The 20,510-nt window shown below is 38.9% G+C and overlaps 1 protein-coding gene across 5 annotated transcripts in view; it reads left to right on the forward strand.

Annotated features, from left to right (window-relative positions):
- The window catches only part of LOC132140925 (regulator of G-protein signaling 3-like), a 48,174-nt gene that overhangs the window by 22,298 nt on the left and 5,366 nt on the right, over positions 1 to 20,510 (forward strand). For 4 of the 5 annotated variants that reach the window (XM_059549993.1, XM_059549994.1, XM_059549995.1 and 1 more), the window contains 11 exons: positions 249 to 330; positions 1,255 to 1,360; positions 1,498 to 1,867; positions 1,948 to 1,996; positions 2,767 to 3,017; positions 3,515 to 3,598; positions 5,566 to 5,677; positions 9,652 to 9,695; positions 10,313 to 10,435; positions 15,367 to 16,143; positions 16,310 to 16,380. In XM_059549993.1, the coding sequence (XP_059405976.1) occupies positions 249 to 330; positions 1,255 to 1,360; positions 1,498 to 1,867; positions 1,948 to 1,996; positions 2,767 to 3,017; positions 3,515 to 3,598; positions 5,566 to 5,677; positions 9,652 to 9,695; positions 10,313 to 10,435; positions 15,367 to 16,143; positions 16,310 to 16,380 (2,069 nt within the window). Of the gene's footprint in view, positions 1 to 248; positions 331 to 1,254; positions 1,361 to 1,497; positions 1,868 to 1,947; positions 1,997 to 2,766; positions 3,018 to 3,514; positions 3,599 to 5,565; positions 5,678 to 9,651; positions 9,696 to 10,312; positions 10,436 to 14,014; positions 14,285 to 15,366; positions 16,144 to 16,309; positions 16,381 to 20,510 lie in introns of those variants that run through there. The other variant, XM_059549998.1, reaches the window with a different exon arrangement.

Consider the following 20,510-nt stretch of genomic DNA (forward strand, 5'->3'; position numbering starts at 1 on the left):
TCTTTCAGAAATAATTCTAATATGATGGTTTATTGTTCAAGAAATGTATTATTGTCAGTTTGGGGAAAAAATACACTACTTATTATATGTTTTTATGATTTTTTGATTAATATAAAGTAAAAAAATATCAAACCTTTTAAAAAGATTATTAACGTCTTTATTGTCATCCTAGCTGAATAAAAGTATTGACATCTTTAAAAAACTACTAACCCCAAACCTTTGAATAATATGTACGTGCTCTTTCACAGGTGACCATTTTGAGAGGAAAAGATGGTTTTGGCTTCACCATCTGCTCTGACTCCCCTGTACGGGTCCAAGCTGTTGATCCAGGTAATTTTAAACACTCAAGAACTATAACTATTCATATTGTCCTCATAATTTGCCATGTTGTTTAAATTTTAGCCAGAGTAAAATTGTATTGCCATGAAGTTGCTCCTTCATAACACAAGAGACTTAAATCTTAGTTATGTTTCATTTGAGTTACAACTTTGCCTCAGATGTTTTTCTGTAAAATATTTCTGAGAAGTAAAAAAAAAAACCTTTTCTATTATAGTATTTATATGGAACTCCAATAAACTCAAATACCTTGGTATTGCCACACTCTCAAAAAGAAAGGTGCATATTAGTACCTTAAGGGTACATAATAGTAATTTAAGCTATTAATATACACCATTTAGGGATAGATAAGGTAAAAAAAAAATTATGTCCCTTAAAGGGAACTGCCCCAGTGACTAAAAACATAAAAGTACAAAAAATATACCATTATAGTACTAGGGCCATTCTCACTATTAACTAGTTACATATTAGCATGCCCATTATTAACATATTGGCAGTTTATTAGTACTTATAAAGCACATATTCTACATACTTAATCCGACCCAATAACTAAATTTAACAACTACCTTACTAACTATTAATAACAGCAAATTAGTTTACTGAGAAAAAAGCCATAGTTAATGGTTTGTTAATAGCGAGAATTGGACCTTAAAATAAAGCATGACCAAAAAAAAAAAACACTTTTGTGTTAACACAACTTTATTTTAATGTCTTTCTTCCATGTACTTACTATAGTAACAACAATAAATTATGCATAATTACAAGCAGCAGCCCTAATCCTAACTCTAACCCTACAGTAAGTATTTTGTTATTGATTGATATTACTCAGCACTTCAGTGTACACAATTACACTGTAAATTAAAGGTGATACTTTTTTAACTATTTATGATCTTGAGTGTCTTTGTCTATTTTGTTTAGGTGGTCCAGCTCACCAGGCAGGTTTACAGCAGCTGGACACATTATTGCAGCTAAATGGCCAGCCGGTTGAACACTGGAAGTGTGTAGACCTGGCTCATGCCATCAGGTGTGTAAGGATGTTTTGGTAATTATTTTGTAGTCACAGGTTTCGCAACAACTTAATAATCACCCCTCATTTTTTTTATAATAGTATAATGAGCTAACATTGGACCATTATTGTTAAATTCATCTTTCTTCCTGCAGGAATTGTCGTAATGAGATCACAATGGTGGTGTGGAGGACAGTGCCTATTATGAAGCCTTACTATGAGGGGCTTATCCACAGACCTTCCTACAAACCCTCTGGATTTGATTCTCTCTCTTCCACTGCAAAGACACAAAACAAAACCCCACCTTTACTCTCTCGACCTACCAATCACAAAAAGGGGCGCCGTAAAAAACCAAGTGGCCCTGATAACACAGGAAACGGAGTAGGAGAGTCGTTGTGGTCTTGGACGGGCAAACGAGAAGAAAATGACTACAAAACACGCACACAGACCCTCAAAGGTACCCGTGTGACATCATCAAATGGTGACAACTACATCATCCTCTCTCCTGTCAGCCCTGGAAACCAGGTGGGAGTCTGAAAGCAATTATATTCATGTTCAAATTGAGTGGGGTAATGTGTTGCTTATCTGAATGTTTAATGTTGCAGATATTGCAGCCAGTGTATTCTGACTCCAATGGCACACTGGGAACTCTAGGTACGACAGCTTATGAGAAGGTTTTATGTTTCTGATACACATGTTCAGGCAAAGATCTGATATTGACTTGTCTCAGATCAGTTTGAAATGTAACATTTTTGCATATACTATTTAGGAAAAAATATGCAAGAACAGTTATTGTGATCCCCAAGTACCATGAGGCTCATAACCTTCATAGTTTCATAAAGTTCATAGATTCTTGTCAATGAGATTTTTTTTTAAAGAAATTATTTCTTTTTCAAAGATTGATTGATTTGTTTTAGTTTTTTTAAAGAATGCATTAAATTGGTCAGACGTGACAGTAAATGCATGTATAATGTTACAGAGAAATTCTGTTTAAAACAATGCTGTTCTTTTAAACTCTCTATTCAACAACAACAAAAAAATAATGGTTTTCACAAAAATATGAACGGTTTACAACATTTATAATAAAAAGAAATCTCAAGTTTCTCAAAAACCAATAATTTCTAAAGTAATAGAATCATTTCTGAAAGATCATGTGACACTGAAGACTGAAATAATTGCTTCTCTGAAAATTCAGCTTTGCCATAACGGAAATGTTACTTACATCACAGTATTAACATTTTTACTCTATTTTTGAGCAAATAGTCTTCTTTAAAAAAAGAAGAAAACGATAAACAGAGACGATCCTAAACTTTTGAGGTCTTTGCATGCTAATCCAGGGTACTTCAAATAATAACATAGTACCTGTACAAAAAATATTATAATAGTGTGGTATGTTTTTGATGCTATGTCATTTCGATTCCTAGGAAGAATCTATCAGACTAGCCGAGGAGTGCAGCAGAGCCCAGACTACCTGCAGAATGGGGGGCTGCAAGCACAGGCCACCTTGTGCAGGTCTATGAACAGTAAGACCACAACCTTGCCTCCTTCATCCTACAGACAGAGCTTTGCCAACTACCAGAACTGCACCATCGTCCAGTCCCACCTGCCTCACTCCAACTATGGCACATACGTCAGCCTGGCCCCCAAGATTCTCATCTTCCCAGTTTTTGTCCAGGTATGTTCACTAGCTGTTTATCTTCCAGGTTTATTATGTAGTCTTTGTACATGTTTTATTTGAAAAATTCATGCTAGAGGTAAAAGATCAGTGGTTTGTGTTATTAAGTGTATCTTACAAGTGTTATCAATAACACACATTAATTATTGGTTAAAATCTGTATGAATGTATATGTAAAAGTGTATGTTTTCATATGTTTCCCCCATTTTTAGTTATCTTTAGCTTTTTTCTGTGGTGTGAGAAAGAATTTTCCTCAAGTAATACAAGGTCATGAAAATCTGCATGTATAATAATTACGTGTTTTTTAATTCAAAAATGTTCCTTAAAATAGTTGTATAAGTATAAGTAACTCTCTCTGCCTGGTATTTCATTCCAGTGTAATGGCTAGTGTGCTGTTATAATTGTTCATCTAGGATGTGTTGTACTGATACACAGCTAAAACATGATTGACATGATGCACAGAGTGTAGCTGTAATGAATCTTTCATTGCATTGCAGCCACTGGACCTGTGCAGCCCAGAGAGAGTCCTGGTGTTGTCAGAGGAAATGATCCTTCATGATAGTAAACACATAGCTCTTAAGGTAACACCACTAACTCTCTCCTGAGAAACATGTGTTGCTCAGAGGTTGTTGTTAGAATTTTCATTTACATTTTAACAAATGCATTTATAACAATTGTAAGCATATATTAAGACTATACAGCCATACAAATATTATAGATGGCATATCCCAAAGTATTTTTTGATGAGAAATGTTTAGGTTTATATTGTGATTCATGACCTTTGATTCCAGACTGGTAAATCTGAGCACAATTTGTGAGATTGTTAAAATTCTTCTGAGATAGAAACTAATCTGTTTCTCAGTTGAAACATCTAAAGCAAGCTTCATTTGCTTTCTTTTTATTGTCATTGCTCTGTTAGAGAAACAATTGAAATATTAAAGGGAACTGGCTAGTTTATCATAAAATGAAAAATCATGATTTACTATCTACCAGGGATCATATAGAGAAGTTTAGCAGAATGTGTATGCTGCTCTTTTCCATACATTGAAAAAAGCAATTCTGTCTTAATTTACTCACCCTTCAAAACTATATGAGAAGATATTTTGAGGAATGTTGATAACCAAACAGTTGACTTTCATACTATGGGAAAAAAAATACTATGGAAATCAATGGCTACCGTCAATTGTTTGGTTACCAACATTCTTCAGAATATCTTCTTTTGTGTTCAGCAGGAGAAAGAAATTCATACAGATTTGGAACAACTTGAGGATGAGTAAATGATGACAGAATTTTTATATTTTGGGAGAACTATCCCTTTAAGCTATGTGATGGCTCTGTTATTATTATTTTATATCTGATGAAGCTGCCAACATTCATTGCAGATTGCATGTAAAGGTTTTACATTTAGTTTAACTATTAATGAAGTTTAGATGCTTTTAAGCAAGTCCTCGATCTGGTTCCAGGATTCTAGCTTGAGAGACATACCGTCTAAAACATCTCGTCTTGGATCAAATATGCAGAAGCGATTCTTGTAATGTCTTGTTTGTGGGCTCTGAAGGTGACCTAGAGCTGGTGTCCCCTCGGCCAGATTTGAGCTCGTTCTCATGATACATACCCCTCTAAAAGCCTGCTAGTCCGGTGACCCTGATGTTTTCTCGAGGTGGATGAAACACTACCTTTTCTATTATATCCGTTTCACTGAACCATCGTTTGGGAACTACAGGAATTGTTGTCTCGTTGACAGTAATGCTAGAGATGCCACATAGTGTTGAAGCAGATACCGTGATCCGAGATTTCTTTCTGCTGCAGCTTTAAAGGAAACCTGCAGTTTGGGAATACCATGACCTCAGCTTCCTCAGCATGAGCAATATTGTGCAAAGATAAATCTCTGAGTGCCACAATAGCCTCCAAAACCGACTTTGTATCTATAGTGATTCCCTTTGAGAGTCTGTCACATCCTTTGTGCTCTCTCGCAGGGCCCCCTTCTGCATGCCAGCTGACCTCAATTTTGCCGAGAGACCTGTTTGAGTAATGCAGTCAACAGTTTCTAAAGATCAGAGTGTTTAAGAAGGATGAGCTGTACATCACTAAACACATTCCTCAAGTGTCCTAGAACGAGCGTGTGTGTGTTTGCCTGTGATTTGGATCAGCTGCTTTTATTAAGCTGGCCTAATTCCAAGCCTGGGCAATGGACGCCATGGAAGGCAAAGCAGCGCAACCAGCCTGCTGCTTTCTGTGTGGGAATCACAGCTTTTCCCTTTCCTAATGACCTTAACTTGACTTTACCTGATTCATTGTAACTTTAACGGGTGTTACAGGGGTGTAATATTATTTTAAAGCATTGAGTAAAGCCAAGGACAGTTCATTCTACCTCTACTCTCCAGTCTAAATGAACGCTACAAATAGTTAAAGAGTACAAGACTCCTGTTTTCCATTTTAAAGAATTATGGTGTCTTCACTTGGTAGAAGCTGAGTGAGCGTGACATAAGAAGGTCAGATGGAGATGATTCCGTGTGGTTCTGATTGTTGTCTGTGTCGCCCTCTATAGGCTACAGTGTTCATCTACACAGATCTGATGCTGTTGACCAGGGAAGATGAACCGGGCCGCTGTAATGTTCTACAGAGTCCACTTTACCTTCATGAGATACAGCTGCAGGACGGTATGCACTACTATTTTCCACTAACTCTGTGTAGAAGACTTTGTATTATGTTTTTTGTCCAGCTATCATAGTTGTTCTTGGAGTACTGCATATTGTTTCATTTATTTTTTACTGTGTATATCTGAAGTTCGTGTGGATTTTTTTAAGTTCTGAACATCATAAAATTTTTCACCAAAAAACAAAACAAAACATTTTTGTGCATCATAATATATCATATACAGCATATAATATATATTAGGTGTGTAATGGTACACAAAAATGATGCATACCTTGGTTCTTGATATCACTGTTCGGTACAACAGGGGAAAAACATTTAGTTTGAAGAGCTTAATATCTAGCATTTCTCATGTTTCAGAACATTTTTGATTGTGCACTTATCTGGCAGCAGCTCATTCTGTGTCTTTCATTGTTTTTCACATGTAATCGCAGCATCAGTGTAGATCTATATAAATAAGTATATGTAAAATATAATATACAATTTAAGTAAATTACATTCCACACACAGGGCAGTTCATAAAGTAATTAAAATAACACTGTATTACTGTAGTCCGCTACATCTATAAAATAATCTTTTTTTTTTTTTTAAATCTAATTGTCTTTTAAAAAATACTTATTTATTATGCTCTTAATAATACCATTACTATAATGTTACTGTATAAAAGCTATACAAGATTTAAAAAAACATGCACATATACTTTCACTGGAAAACACATATCATAATGTGCCATATATCTATCTGTCTATCTGACTATCTATCTATCCATCTGACTATCTATCCATCTGACTATCTGACTATCTATCTATCTATCTATCTATCTATCTATCTATCTATCTATCTATCTATTAGGGGTGTAACGGTACGCAAAAATACGTACCTCGGTTTTAAAGTCACAGTTCGGTTCATTTTCGGTACAGTAAGAGAAAGAAATGCAAACATTAAACTGCAGGTTGTTTATTACTATACACTCTTTAAAAAAAATACTTTTTAATAAAATATATATAAAATAAAAATAGAATAAGAAATAAAATACTGCTGCAAAGTTCTCTAAATAAAATACTCTCAGTCTCAAACCAATATCATATAATAAAATATAATGAAAAATATAAATAAATAACTATGATTACAGTGCAGCATTACCAATCCCAGCTTGTAGGCCTGCTTCACCAGAACCGTGCTGTGCCTGCTGCTGTAGGTGACAGGGAGGCCGCCGACGGACCAGGCTCTTGTCTTCATGACAACAATATCTATACTTTATTTATTATTTATTTACCTTTATTTTACCAGGAAGTCTCATTGAGATCAAAAATCTATTTTACAAGAGAGACCTGGCCACGGTAGCAGCCATACATAAACAACATATTAAAATGCTACATACAAGATAGCAGCCATACATAAACATAACATAGCTAAAAACATACACACATCCAATCATTCAAAAATCATTCAAATACAAGGACCTCTCAAGAAAAACAACTACACTTCATGTTGAGCATAAATTTAAAACCTACTGATAAAGGACACCGTCAACAGTATTGACGGCAAAATAGACTATGTTTGACAGGTGCAATATTTGAAAATCGATAATTATTAATTTATTTTTTAAATTACATTTATATCTGAATTTATGTCAACCTATAGACATTCAAACATCAAAGTGTCATAAATTAATATGTATCTGTGTACAAAATGACATATAAACATATTTTCCTATCCTATTTTGCCTGGAAACGCTTCCAACACGCTTGCGTGTCGCGTGAAAAATAGGCGTCGGTTCTATTTCTAGCATGCACGCGTTTTCCGCGCGTCTCACGCATGCAGTCTGCAAGCTCTAACCTGTTAACATGGGAGCCGAATTAAAAACGGACATGCCACGCAGCTGAGACTCTTGCGCCACGCATCCAGTGTGTCGCCAGCCTTAGAATCAGCTGCAGGGCGGGATTTGCGCTGAACGCGGAGACTTCCGCCACTTAATATGTTCGTTTGGAAACATGAAAATTTGCCTATGTTCCGCAAACAAAATATTTCATTCCGTCATTCGGTACACACGTGCACCGTACCGAAAGCCCTGTACCGAAACGTTTTGGTACGAATACACGTACCGTTACACCCCTACTATCTATCTATCTATCTATCTATCTATCTATCTATCTATCTATCTGTCTATCTGTCTATCTGTCTATCTGTCTGTCTGTCTGTCTGTCTGTCTGTCTGTCTGTCTGTCTGTCTGTCTATCTACCATCTAGATATCTAGCTAGCTATCTGTCAGTCTGTTTGTCACTCCATCTATCAATTTGTCAGTCTGTCTAGCTGATTCAGTCTATCTGTATATTATCTCTGTGGGTTGATTGTTTAGAGTAGAGGGGATGTTAAGGAAGTCCACCCTGTGTTATTTGTGACTGTGATAGTCATGAAGGAGGATCTGGACTGTGGGAATGAGTATGTGTGTGTCATGAGAGCGTAGCTCTCCTCACTCCGTGTCTGCTGTGAACAATGGCTGTGTCTCCGGTGTGGCAAATTATAAGCAGGGTGGGCGGGACAGTGATTCTTTACCTTCCTGAGAACAGAAATACTGCAGCATGTGACACAGAGGGCAGTTCTGTCTTCAGCCTTTATTTGACATCCAAAAGGACAAAGGTCAGCACAGTGATTGCTATTGCAGAAAAAGAGATATGAAGTTAGTTGTATAAGCGAGGCACTTGACTTCACATTTAAAGTTCATTATTGAAAAAAATGGGTCAAAACATGCAGAGAGGGGCCAAATATCACAATATTGGCCTCCCATGACCAGAACAGGACCAACAGGAATAGGATTTTAGCTAACTCTACCCCTCCCAGAAACTATTTAATAGATATAATTGTTGATAACAATTTACTTAAAGTCTGTATGTATAATGCATTTTAAAAGTAGTTTTGATGCAATAATTATGGCTTGCAATGCACCGTATAATGCTTTGTTAAATCTCATTATTACTTGAAATAAAAGTTAATAGATTATAGCGCTTATCAATTCATTGTTACGCTATGCATTTGAAATATATAGTTATAATTATCTATGGCAAGAAATAATGTGTTACAACGCACATTATGAATAATTATAATGCATTATACGCCTTAATAACCCTATATATAATGCATTATACATAAAAGTTTTAATGTTACTTCATTTTTAATTGATATTATATTATATTTAGTATTAATTATATAGTTTTATAGTGTTTATTACATTTTAGTAATTTTGATATGTGCTTTTTACATGTTTGTTTCAGCTTTAACTTATTTTACTTTCAGTTTTAGTTTTTCAGAACTTTAGTGTTTTAGCTTAAACTAAGCTGAGGCAGCATTTTTACAATCTTTTCTTTTTGTAACATTTTTAAGTTTAAGATTATCATCTATGTTAATATTTAATTTTATTTTAGCTATTTCTCAATTATTGAAAACAATGTTCATGTAAATATTTTGGTAACACTTTACAATAAGGTTGACTAGTTAACATTAGTTAATACTTCTACAGCATTCAGGAATCTTAGTTAATGTTAATTTCAGCATTTACTAATTCATTATTAAAACCACAAGTTGTGTTTGTTAACATTAGTTCATGAAATGTGAGCTAACATGAACTAACAATGAGTGATTGTATTTTTATTAATTAATGCTAACAAAAAATAATAAATACTGTGATAAATGCACTGTTCTTGGTTTATTCATGTCAGTTAATACATTAACTAATGTTAACAAATGACACCTTATTGTAAAGTGTTATCAAAGATTTTATAAATATACAAATGTGAACGTATCCTTGTAATGTCTTGTAGGCCTTTGATTTGAGTAAATCTGAATAGCTCTCTGTTTATGCAGTGCACATATGGGTGTCATATATATTTGAGTATAAGTGGGTGTTCACATCCTCCAGAGTTAGAAAAAAACTGACAGCCTCAGGATGAAGAAATTCACACTTCTGTCTTTTTCTTTCCAGTTCCCGCAGACAAACTGCGGCTGTACATCTCCTACTGGATAGAGGTGAGATCCTGCATCTAACCACCGACCCACTCACAGCACATCATGCTTAACACTGTGCTCTGCACTACAAATCCTGCGCAGTGTAATGTGTTTCCTATCGAAGCGTTGACCCGACAGGATGGCCCTGTAGTAAATATTTACAGGATGTAAATGTTGTGCGGATGTTAAATGGAGGGCCTCTTGCGTCTGGGGTTTACGTCACATATTAGAGCCTTTATAGCTGCTCTATCTCTCCAGAGTAAACGTGCCTGAAAGACGTCGCCTGCTCACTCGAGCAAACACATTCATCGACCCAGCCATCTGCCCATCTCCCTGACAACACCTCACACACACACACACACACACACACACACATTGACACGAATGTGTGAGTGAGTATGATTGCATCTCTCATATGCCGTTCTCCTGCTAACAGCGCATGACACTGAGGTTTCTTGATAGAGATGGTCTTGTACAGGTGGAACATCCTCGCATTATAAAAATGTTTGAGTTCTTCTTGTTCCTCAGATTCATGAGACTGTGATGTGTAATTCTGTCCTTTCTCTCACATACACACACATTATTTCATAATCACTCCCTCAATGTGGCTTACACACTGCTTTTGTGTGTCTCTGCAGAGGACCGAATGTCTGTTCAGCCTGGAAGCCTTTTCATCCGAGCAGAAGAGGAGGGTTGTTCAGTGTCTGAGAGACAATATTGACAAGCAGCTCGCCCTGAGGGACAGAATGGGCCCTGACCAGGTACTAATTCAAACACAAGTGCACTCGCTCGCAAAAACACCCACTTGGGTCTCGCTTTTAACCACAGCATGTCTACATTTCTTAAGCAGTTATGGAGTATTATCGCTCAGTAGAGGTAGGGCTCTTTATACTGGACTCGCAGCTGCAAAATGACCTTGAATTTCAAGAGCTGTATTTAATTTCTCTCTCTTGCTCTTTCTGTAAAGTTAGCATGAAACATATTATGCTTCTGTAATGTGAGGTATCTGGAGTGAAACGGAATATTCAAGGGAAAAATGGAGGATGGTGCTTCTTTTCATCCAGTAGGAACTTATTGGTTCGAGAAAGGTCTATGTGGTTGCTGGGCAGAGGTTGAAAATAAAAGGTTTTGATGACATCAGGTGAAAAGGAAAATCATTTCAGAGGTGGAGCAAATTATTGCAGTTTTATCAAAGAGTGTGCAAAGAAATATTTCCCTTTAAAAGACCAGAAATATGAGACCCTGGACCACAAAACCAGTCTTAAGTCGCTAGGCATATTTGTATATTTATATTTATAGCAATAGCCAAAAAAACATTGTATGGGTCAAAATTATTGATTTTTCTTTTATGTCAAAAATCATTAGCATATTAAGTAAAAATCATGTTCCATGAAGATATTTTGTAGATTTGCAGGACACTAGTTCATTTAAGTGATGATAACAAAATGATTTAGACACTTTGAACTGACTATGTTTTGCTTAAGTGTTTTTTCTTTAATTGCTAAAGCAAACTTTTTACACCACAGATTGAACAAAATTAAGCATTGCTTGGTAATTGGTTGATCTAAATTGGTGATATCTAATTGTGTACTTAAATTTAACAGCTGAATAATTTTTGGATGATTGTAATGCACTACATACCTTTCTATCAAAATTATCTGACATTATCCAGATTAATTTGTTCCGACACAGTTTAACTGAGCTCTTGTCATATTTTATGACACATCCCTATATATTAGATCTCACGCCACGAGATCTCGTCACATCCCTATATATTAGGGATGTGACGAGATCTCGTGGCGTGAGATCTCACGAGATTCGATGTTGCAAAAGAATTTGCAGTGTTTACATTAGAGCTGCAAGATTCATCTCAATTCAAACATCCACGCGATCTTATTTCTGTATGACAATGATTCAGCTATGTCTGTTATGACTGTTTCACATCGCGAGTGTCAATGGAGCATGAGAAGGAAATTCCGTTGCTGCCCATGTTAATGTATCATTCATACTTCAGCTGATCCAGAAAGAGCAATACACACAGTTTTGTTTTTTTTCAACCACACATCATTATTTCTGTGTTACAGACATTTAGATAACAGAAGTACTGATAGAAAAGTTTATAGTTTGGGTATATACACTTATTCTTTCTACAGTAGCTATCAAATCAAAAGTATCTTAACACGTGCATGTTTTGTAACGCAATATCCTCTGCCAAATAAATCTTGATAAAGACAACTGCCCGTTAAAAAAAAATGTCATTGAATCATTCATTCAAAAGATTCTAATTTAGAAACAGGTCTTTGTGAATTGAGACACTGACTCCATTTATTTTTTTATTTATTTTTTTGATCAAATGAATATATATTTTTTGAAAAGACTTAATTAACATTTTGTCAGAACCACTGGTAAATTGTTATTTTGTTTAGTTTTCTAATCTTTTTTTTTTCCTTTGGAATTGTGATCTCCAATATCTTATTATTTATTATAGAATCTTGCAGCTCTTGTTTACATGTTGTTTATTGCAGCATATAATTCATTAAAATAGAAGTTTAATTTCATAAAGTACAAGTTGATTTCAAAATGCACCTACATTTTTGCATTTTGTTTTTCAGTTGAGTAAAAGAACATTTTCCTCTATATATTTCATAATGGAGGATTCCTTCAAAAAAGTCTAAAAATCTTGTCTCATCTCATTCTTGTGAGCCCAGAACCCAGTCCATGTCTCGTCTCGTCTTGTGGGATAAGTGTCTCGTCACACCCCTAATATATATATACTGTATATATATATATATATATATATATATATATATATATATATATATATATATATATATATACTCACCAGACACTTTATTAGGTACACCTGTTCAATTGCATGGCAACACAAATTGCTAATCATCACATGGCAGCAACTCAATGCATTTAGGCATCTAGATGTGGTGAAGACGACTTGCTGAAGTTCAAACTGAGTATCAGACTGGGGAAGAAAGATGATTTAAGTGACTTTGGCTGGTCTGAGTATTTCAAAAACTGCTGACCTACTGGGATTTTCACACACAACCATCTCTATGGTTTGCAGAGAATGGTCCGAAAAAGAGAAAATATCCAGTGAGTGGCAGTTGTGTGGACGAAAATACCTTGTCGATGTCAGAGGAGAATGGGCAGACTGGTTAGAGATGACAGAAAGTTCAACTTCAAGTTCTATTTTATTCAGCCATGAAGTTATTACAGACACAACAACAAAAAAATCACATCCACAACAAAATAACATTTAATGCTGAATAGATGCATGAAGAAAACATAGTCTTATAATTTCATGCCCCTTTTTTCAATAATCTGATCTGGCACTGAACAGATGGCTCGCCGTTTTTTTAATTATTATTATTATTTTTTTTTTTTTAATGTCAATATTACTTCACATCTAAATAACTGAAAATTAAAAATTTGTCAAACACTGGTTCTTATGTTTCACTGCCTTCATATTTTCCAAGTAAATTTTTTTATACATTTTTTTTAATTGAACAATCGTGTTACATGATTTTTGAACAATGTCCAAAGAATTCCATAAATTAATCCCAATTACAAGAAACCCTTTTTGTTTTTGTGAGGTGCGTGAATATGGTAAACAAAAATTGCCTTTTTTTCTGTTGTTACTGTCTATGATTAACTTAAATTTGTTTAGAATATGTATTGGCACCAAATAATTTTTCACTCTCCACATAATTTGTAATATTTTAAATTTGACCAAATCATTAAATTTCAAGGTGTGTAATTTTATAAACAGTTTATTTTTGTGGTCTCGTAAACCTTTGGGATGTGGTGGAACGGGAGCTTCACATCATGGGTGTGCAGCCGACAAATCTGCTGCAACTGCGTGATGATATCATGTCAATATGGACCAAAATCTCTGAGGAATGTTTCCAGCACCTTGTTGAATCTATGGCATGAAGAATTAAGGCAGTCCTGAAGGCAAAAGGGGGCCCAACCCGTTACTAGCAAGGTGTACCTAATAAAGTGGCCACTGAGTGTATATTGTAGACACTGCAGACAGATATTTTGTAAAAAAACAAAATGCAAGTGAGTTTAACAAGTCAGAGACATTAACCATGATTTGCTAAACGGTAAAGATGCTAGAGAGAATCTGATTGTTTTTGTTGTAAACTGTACATTTTAAACGAGTAAAACAAAGTCATGTACATCAACATTCGGGAGTACAGGAGCATATAAATAGTTTTGAAGCTAAAAGACCTTTGAGTTCACGGAGTTTTTAAGAATGTGAATACGGCCGATTATGATTTTGTGATCTACTGTAATGTGACAGATGCTCGCTCCACCCCATACACTGCACGTATGAGCTAAGCATAATGTTTATCCCTCTGTTTCTTATTCATGATCTCTCTCACTTTCTCCACTCGGTGGGCGAGTGACATCAGGAGAGCAGCGACATCATCATCAGACTAGCACAAACAGACACACTCATGTAACAGCGTGAAAGAGAGGGAGAGAGAAAGAGAGTGTAGAGAGAGAGAAAACAGGGCTGTTGTAATACAAGCTAGACTAGTATGATGGAGGACTACATTACTTGCTTGTAAGGACAAAACATTACGAAGGTGAGGTTATTTACATGTTGCTTCCTGCATGCTCTGTGTGCGCCTTGTGCTTTTGCAGTGAGACTGGTGGAAAATAATCTGTAGCACCTTCAGTGTGATCTGATTGGCATAAAGGTGTGTGTGTGTGTGTGTTGGATGTATGAATTCGTTTTGAAATATTTCAGTTTGAAAATGCATTGTATCTTAACAAGATATAAAATGTGACTGTAGTGAGAAGTTGTGTAAAATATTGTATGTTATTATCTAATGATCTTGGTTCTTTCACAAAGTGCATCATATAGGACTTCTGGCATTCTGTTTACTCGTATCAGTCATTTTTGTTTGCCTCCTTGTGTCAGATCTTCTGTGCCGTGTCTTTAAAGAGCAGCAGAGCTTTCAGTCGCGCTCCCAGCAAACTACATTATGAACTGATTAGATGTATAGGGCGCATGAATACATTAACCTTTTCCTCTAAGATAAGGAAACATAAAATAGATGTTCATGTTTTTTTTTTCTCTATCAATTTCTCTTTCTGCCTGTCCATTTCCTCTCTACCTTTTCCCCCGGCACATTAGAAAATAGAACTGAATATAATGGAGTATTGCAGAGTCGAGTATTCTTTTTTTGTTTTCATGCATTAATTTCTAATGTAGTTTATTTATTTAGGTACCGTAGTTGGTTTTATATTGTGTCTACTTTTCTTAAGTGTTTAGCTCTCTCATTCTGATATATGTAAGATATATCATACTTGATATATGTGTAAAAATAATAACAGTATTTTCAAAACATACCTATTTTCTTATTTTAAACTATTTTGTCTAAGCCATTCTAATAACAGTGTTTGCTGGGAATCAGTTTTACCCCCAGCAAATAAATAAAATACACAAATAATGTGACAAAAATGATTGCAATTGATGATTGACCAGAAGACCTCAGATGATGGAACAACATATAAAACGGCCAAATTTTGCTAAAACTTGGTATTATGAGCATTTCCTGTGTCTGTTTGCCTCTTTAAGAAGAATCGCTTCATTTATTCCCCAATTGTAAGTCGCTTTGGATAAAAGCGTCTGCAAAATGACTAAATGTTAATTTACTGACAGATGCTGGAACCAAAAGCAGCTGAACAGGCTGCTGATCTGGGTCTGCTCGGCTTCAGCTCTCACAGTGTGTCTGAGCCCTGTTCCCCATCATGCCCCTCTGCATCGCCCATCATGAGAAGAACCAACTGCAGCTCTCCAGCTCAGCGCCTGCACTGCAGCGCTGGAGATGCCAACCAAACCACTCCGACCTCTCGAGACGCCTGCAAACCTCCATACCTGGAGACCTCCGAGATCTGGAAGGACAGACAGAAGGATGTGAAAGCAGGCGGCCAAGAGTCAGAACTGGAGAAAAGGGAGCAGGGGGAGGGCGAGAGCGCTTCCGAGACCATCAGCATTGGCGCCAGACCCACATCTTCATCGTCATCTTCCTCACCTCTGGTCATTCCTAGGCTGTGTCTGGATCGCTCCTTCAACGCAGAGGCTTTGACCTCACCGTCGACTGATGATGATGATGAGGCGGAGGAGGAAGACGATGAGGACAGCGATGAAGGCTTCCTGAAGCGGAGGAGTATGGTGGAGTCATCTCCTAGCAGTGGGCAGCAGAGCGGGGGCTTGTGTGTGCAGAGGTCCCTCCACAGACGGACGCACAGCGAGGGCAGTTTGCTGCAGGAGCCTCGGTCTCCTCGCTTCATCTCCGATCAGGCCATTGACTGCATAGAGGCCAAACGGGATCCTTCGGAGCGCTGGGCGGTTCCCTCGCCACAGACCCTGAGGAAAGAGCTCACCAAGAACGGAGGATCCGTCCACCAGATCTGTCTGCTCTTCACTGGAAGGAGGGTGTGTACAAATGCTTCTACCGCAATTTATTTGATGTCACTAGAATTAAATTTGTTAAAATATGTCTTTTGTTTAAAAACTCAATGAAGATACACGTTCGAAAATAATTCAATTAGTAGCTGAATTAAGTTTAATTCAAAAGCCGTCTTTTGTAAATGTTCAACAGGTTTGTGGCACGCCGAACTGTAAATGTGACACAGGAAAAACTGGTGTCAAACAGAAGAAAACCAAGAATCTGTGAGTCAAACCATTTTCTACTACTTCATTTGCAATTTTATGGAGTGAATATCATTACAGTCAATGGCAGGTTGGGGACATAATTCACTGCAAAACCAATAATGTTTTTATTATTATTTTGTAATTAAGGGGAAAAAAGCCTATTTGGAGCACCATTCAATTTTTGCATTTAACGTTGTAACGTTGTTTTCATGACAGTGAAGCTGAAAATCTCATTGTCATTACTATATTATCAAAAATGTTTTATCGGGGGATTCATGTTGTAGCATTAGATTTTACTTGCTCAAAGCAACAAAAACAAGTCAAAGGAATTATTCAATATGGCAGTATGACTAATGTCTTGACACCATTAGGTTTTATCAACAAAAGTCATTTCATATTACAGTAATGAGAATTATCTTGTTTGTTGGTTTTTTTCTTTTGATTTTAATCTGGACTATTTATTAATTGCTCTGTGTCATGTTTTTCATTTACATTAAAATACAGTTGTATCAGAATGTTCCTAAAAAATAGGCTTAAAGGAATAGTTCCCCCCAAAATTTACTCACTCTCAGGCCATCCAAGATGTAGATGAGTTTGTTCATTGGAACAGATCTGCAGAAATTTAGCATTATATCACTTGCTCTCCAATGGATCCTCTGCAGTGAATGGGAGCCCAAACAGCTGATAAAAACATCACAGTTATCCACAAGTCCAGTCCACCAGTTAACATCCTGCAAACTAAGCTGCATGCTTGTTATACAATTTCAAACAGTTTTTTCCAGCTAAAATATGAGTCTTTTATCCATAATGTTGCTTTCTCTTTAAGGGTTAGTTCACCCAAAAATGAAAATTCTTACCTAAATGTTGTTCCAAACTCATAAAACCTTATTAAAACATTTTTGATGAAATCTGAGAGCTTTCTGACACTCCATTGACAGCAACAAGAATACTGTTTGTTGAAAACAAAGAAAACAAAAATAACACTGTTTGTTGAAAACAAAGAAAACAAAAATAACAAAGTCCTCAGCACCAAACGCATACGTCATGGTACTCTCGGATTTCATCAAAAATATATTTTATATATATATGTAGTGAAAGGTTCTGTCTAGGGTGGCAGGAAGGAGACCAGGGTCGGCGTACGGGGCTCGTGAGACTTTATTTAACAGATTCAAAAATAAAACAAACAAACGCGACAGGAGCGCGCACTTCAATGAAGTCTCCTCTGCTTCAGTACTGCAGCCTTCTCTCCTTGGCAGCTCGCCAGCTTCACTCGCTCACGAGTCCCCGTCTCTCTCGTCCTTCGCCAGCTGTCGCGCTCCTTAAATGTTGGTTCCCCACGCCAATCACTGCAACGAGATCCAGCTGTTACTTGTTTCTCACCTGAACCACTTACCGCCGCTCGTCTTTTCACTCGCTCTCCCGTTGCAGACTTTCGCTAAACCACGCCTCCCCCGCCACATACCCCCACCGACCGACTCAGGCCAGGGAGCCATCCGGACTGCAACCATTCCTGGAGAGGAAGTCGGCCACAGCCATCTGCGCCCCTGGCCTGTGAATCACCTTGAACTTAAACAACTGTAAAGCTAGATACCAACGGTTGATTCGCGCGTTGGTATCCTTCATGCGGTGGAGCCACTGGAGGGACGCGTGGTCCGAGCAGAGGGTGAACTCCCGTCCCAGGAGGTAGTAACGAAGGGTAAGAACCGCCCACCTGATGGCCAAACACTCCTTCTCTATGGTGCTGTACTTAGTCTCTCTCTTTGAGAGCTTCCGACTAATGTACAGCACCGGCCGGTCCTCCCCCCCCACCTCCTGGGACAGGACCGCGCCCAGCCCCCTGTCCGACGCGTCGGTCTGCAAAAGACAGGGGAGACCAAAATTAGGAGAGTGCAGGAGCGGCCCGCCACACAGGGCCGCCTTAACTCGGGTAAAGGCCCGTTGGAACTGCTATGTCCATTGGACCATATCCGCTACCTCCTTTTTAGTGAGGTCAGTCAACGGGCTGGTGAGGTCCGAATAATGAGGAATAAACCTCCTATAATATCCCGCCAGCCCCAAGAACTGCCTCACCTCCTTTTTGGTATTGGGCCTGGGACAGGTTGCAATTGGTGCCGTCTTATCAATTTGGGGACGCACCTGCCCGTGGCCCAAGTGGAAGCCCAGATACTTTACCTCCACCCGCCCAACTGCGCACTTCTTTGGGTTGGCCGTTAGCCCCGCCCGTCTCAGCGCCCTGAGGACCGACCTCACATGCTCCATATGCCGCTGCCAGTCCCCATTATAGATGATAATATCATCCAGGTAGGCTGCGGCATATGCAGCATGGGGCCGCAGCACTCGATCCATGAGGCGCTGAAACGTAGCCGGGGCCCCAAACAAGCCGAACGGAAGCGTAACAAATTGGTGTAATCCGAACGGCGTGGTGAAGGCTGTCTTTTCTTTGGACATGGGAGATAAGGGGATCTGCCAGCAACCTTTGGTTAAGTCCAATGTCGAATAAAAACGAGCCGTGCCTAACCGATCGAGCAACTCGTCAATTCGCGGCATTGGATAAGCATCAAATTTGGAAACTTCATTCACTCTGCGATAGTCTACACAGAACCATACCGAGCCGTCCGTTTTGGGCACCAAAACTATCGGGCTCGCCAAATCGCTGTGTGACTCCTCGATTACCCCAATCCCCAGCATGGCCTCTAATTCAGTCTGAACTACCTTTTTTTTGTGTTCAGGCAATCTATATGGCCGGCTGCGAATTACGACACCCGGCTCTGTCTCAATGTGGTGCTGAATCAGGTCCGTACGACCAGGTAGGGGCGAAAACACGTCCGCAAATTCTACCTGCAACCGCGCGATGTCAGTGAGCTGCGAGGGCGTGAGGTGGTCCCCTCCTAGGGCCAGTGCGAGGGGTTTTCTTTTAATAATCGCTTCTGGCCCGAGATCCTCCTCCCCACTCACTACCGTCGCTAGCAACACTGACTCCTCTCCGCTCCATTTTTTAAGGAGGTTGAGGTGGTAGATTTGCCGTGAGTCGCCTCTATCTGTCCGTACTACCTCATAATTGAGATCCCCTATCCGCCGTGTGACCTCAAAGGGTCCTTGCCACTTGGCTAACAATTTGGAGCTAGAGGTTGGCAGTAATACGAGCACTTTATCTCCCGGTGTAAATTCTCGCAGCTTAGTTCCCCGGTTATATAGCTGGCTTTGTCTGCCCTGGGCCTGGAGAAAATTCTCCATAGAGAGCCGCCCCAGTGTATGGAGTTTTGCGCGCAGGTCCAGGACATATTGAATTTCATTTTTGCTATCTGAGTGTCCGTCCTCCCAAGTTTCTCTCAGGACGTCTAGCACCCCCCGGGGCTGACGTTCATAGAGAAGCTCGAAGGGGGAAAACCCCGTGGAGGCTTGGGGGACCTTGCGCACAGCAAATAAGAGGGGTTCTAGCCAACGGTCCCAATTTTTCGCGTCTTCTTGTATGAACTTCCGGATCATCTCCTTTGGGATTCCCACGCGGGAGATTAAACGAAACAAGGCGTCCGCCACACTCTTTGCCGAGATGTTGCGGAGCGTCACTGCTTCAGGATACCGTGTCGCGTAATCCACTAAGACCAACGCGAAACGGTGTCCCCGTGCGGATCGCTCTAACGGCCCGATCAGGTCCATACCAATTCGCTCGAAGGGGACCTGCACTAGAGGAATAGGGCGCAAAGGCGCTTTTGGAACGGCCGGTGGGTTTACCAACTGACATTCCTGACAAGACGCGCACCACCTGCGCATGTTCTCGTGAATGCCCGGCCAAAAGAATCGGGTCGTTAGGCGATTTAGTGTTGCTGCTACTCCTAAGTGCCCTGCCATAGGATTACAATGCGCCGCCTGGAAAAGCATTTCCCGATGGATCCGCGGTACTAACAGCTGGGTTGTATCTTTCTTTGTCTGAGCGTCGTGGGTCACTCGATACAACCTGTCTTTAATAACGGCAAAATACGGGTGGGATAGCGGACGCTCAGGGTGGAGGACCCGCCCATCGAACGAGCGGACCTGCTCGAAGGCATGCTTAAGCGTCACGTCCTGGGATTGTTACAGGGGAAAGTCATCGCGGCTGGCAAGGTTTAGCCTCGCCACGCCGCTCGGTTCCCCTGGGACCCCCCCGCTAG

Source organism: Carassius carassius, chromosome 5 (assembly GCF_963082965.1).
Source record: "Carassius carassius chromosome 5, fCarCar2.1, whole genome shotgun sequence".
NCBI lineage: Eukaryota > Metazoa > Chordata > Actinopteri > Cypriniformes > Cyprinidae > Carassius > Carassius carassius.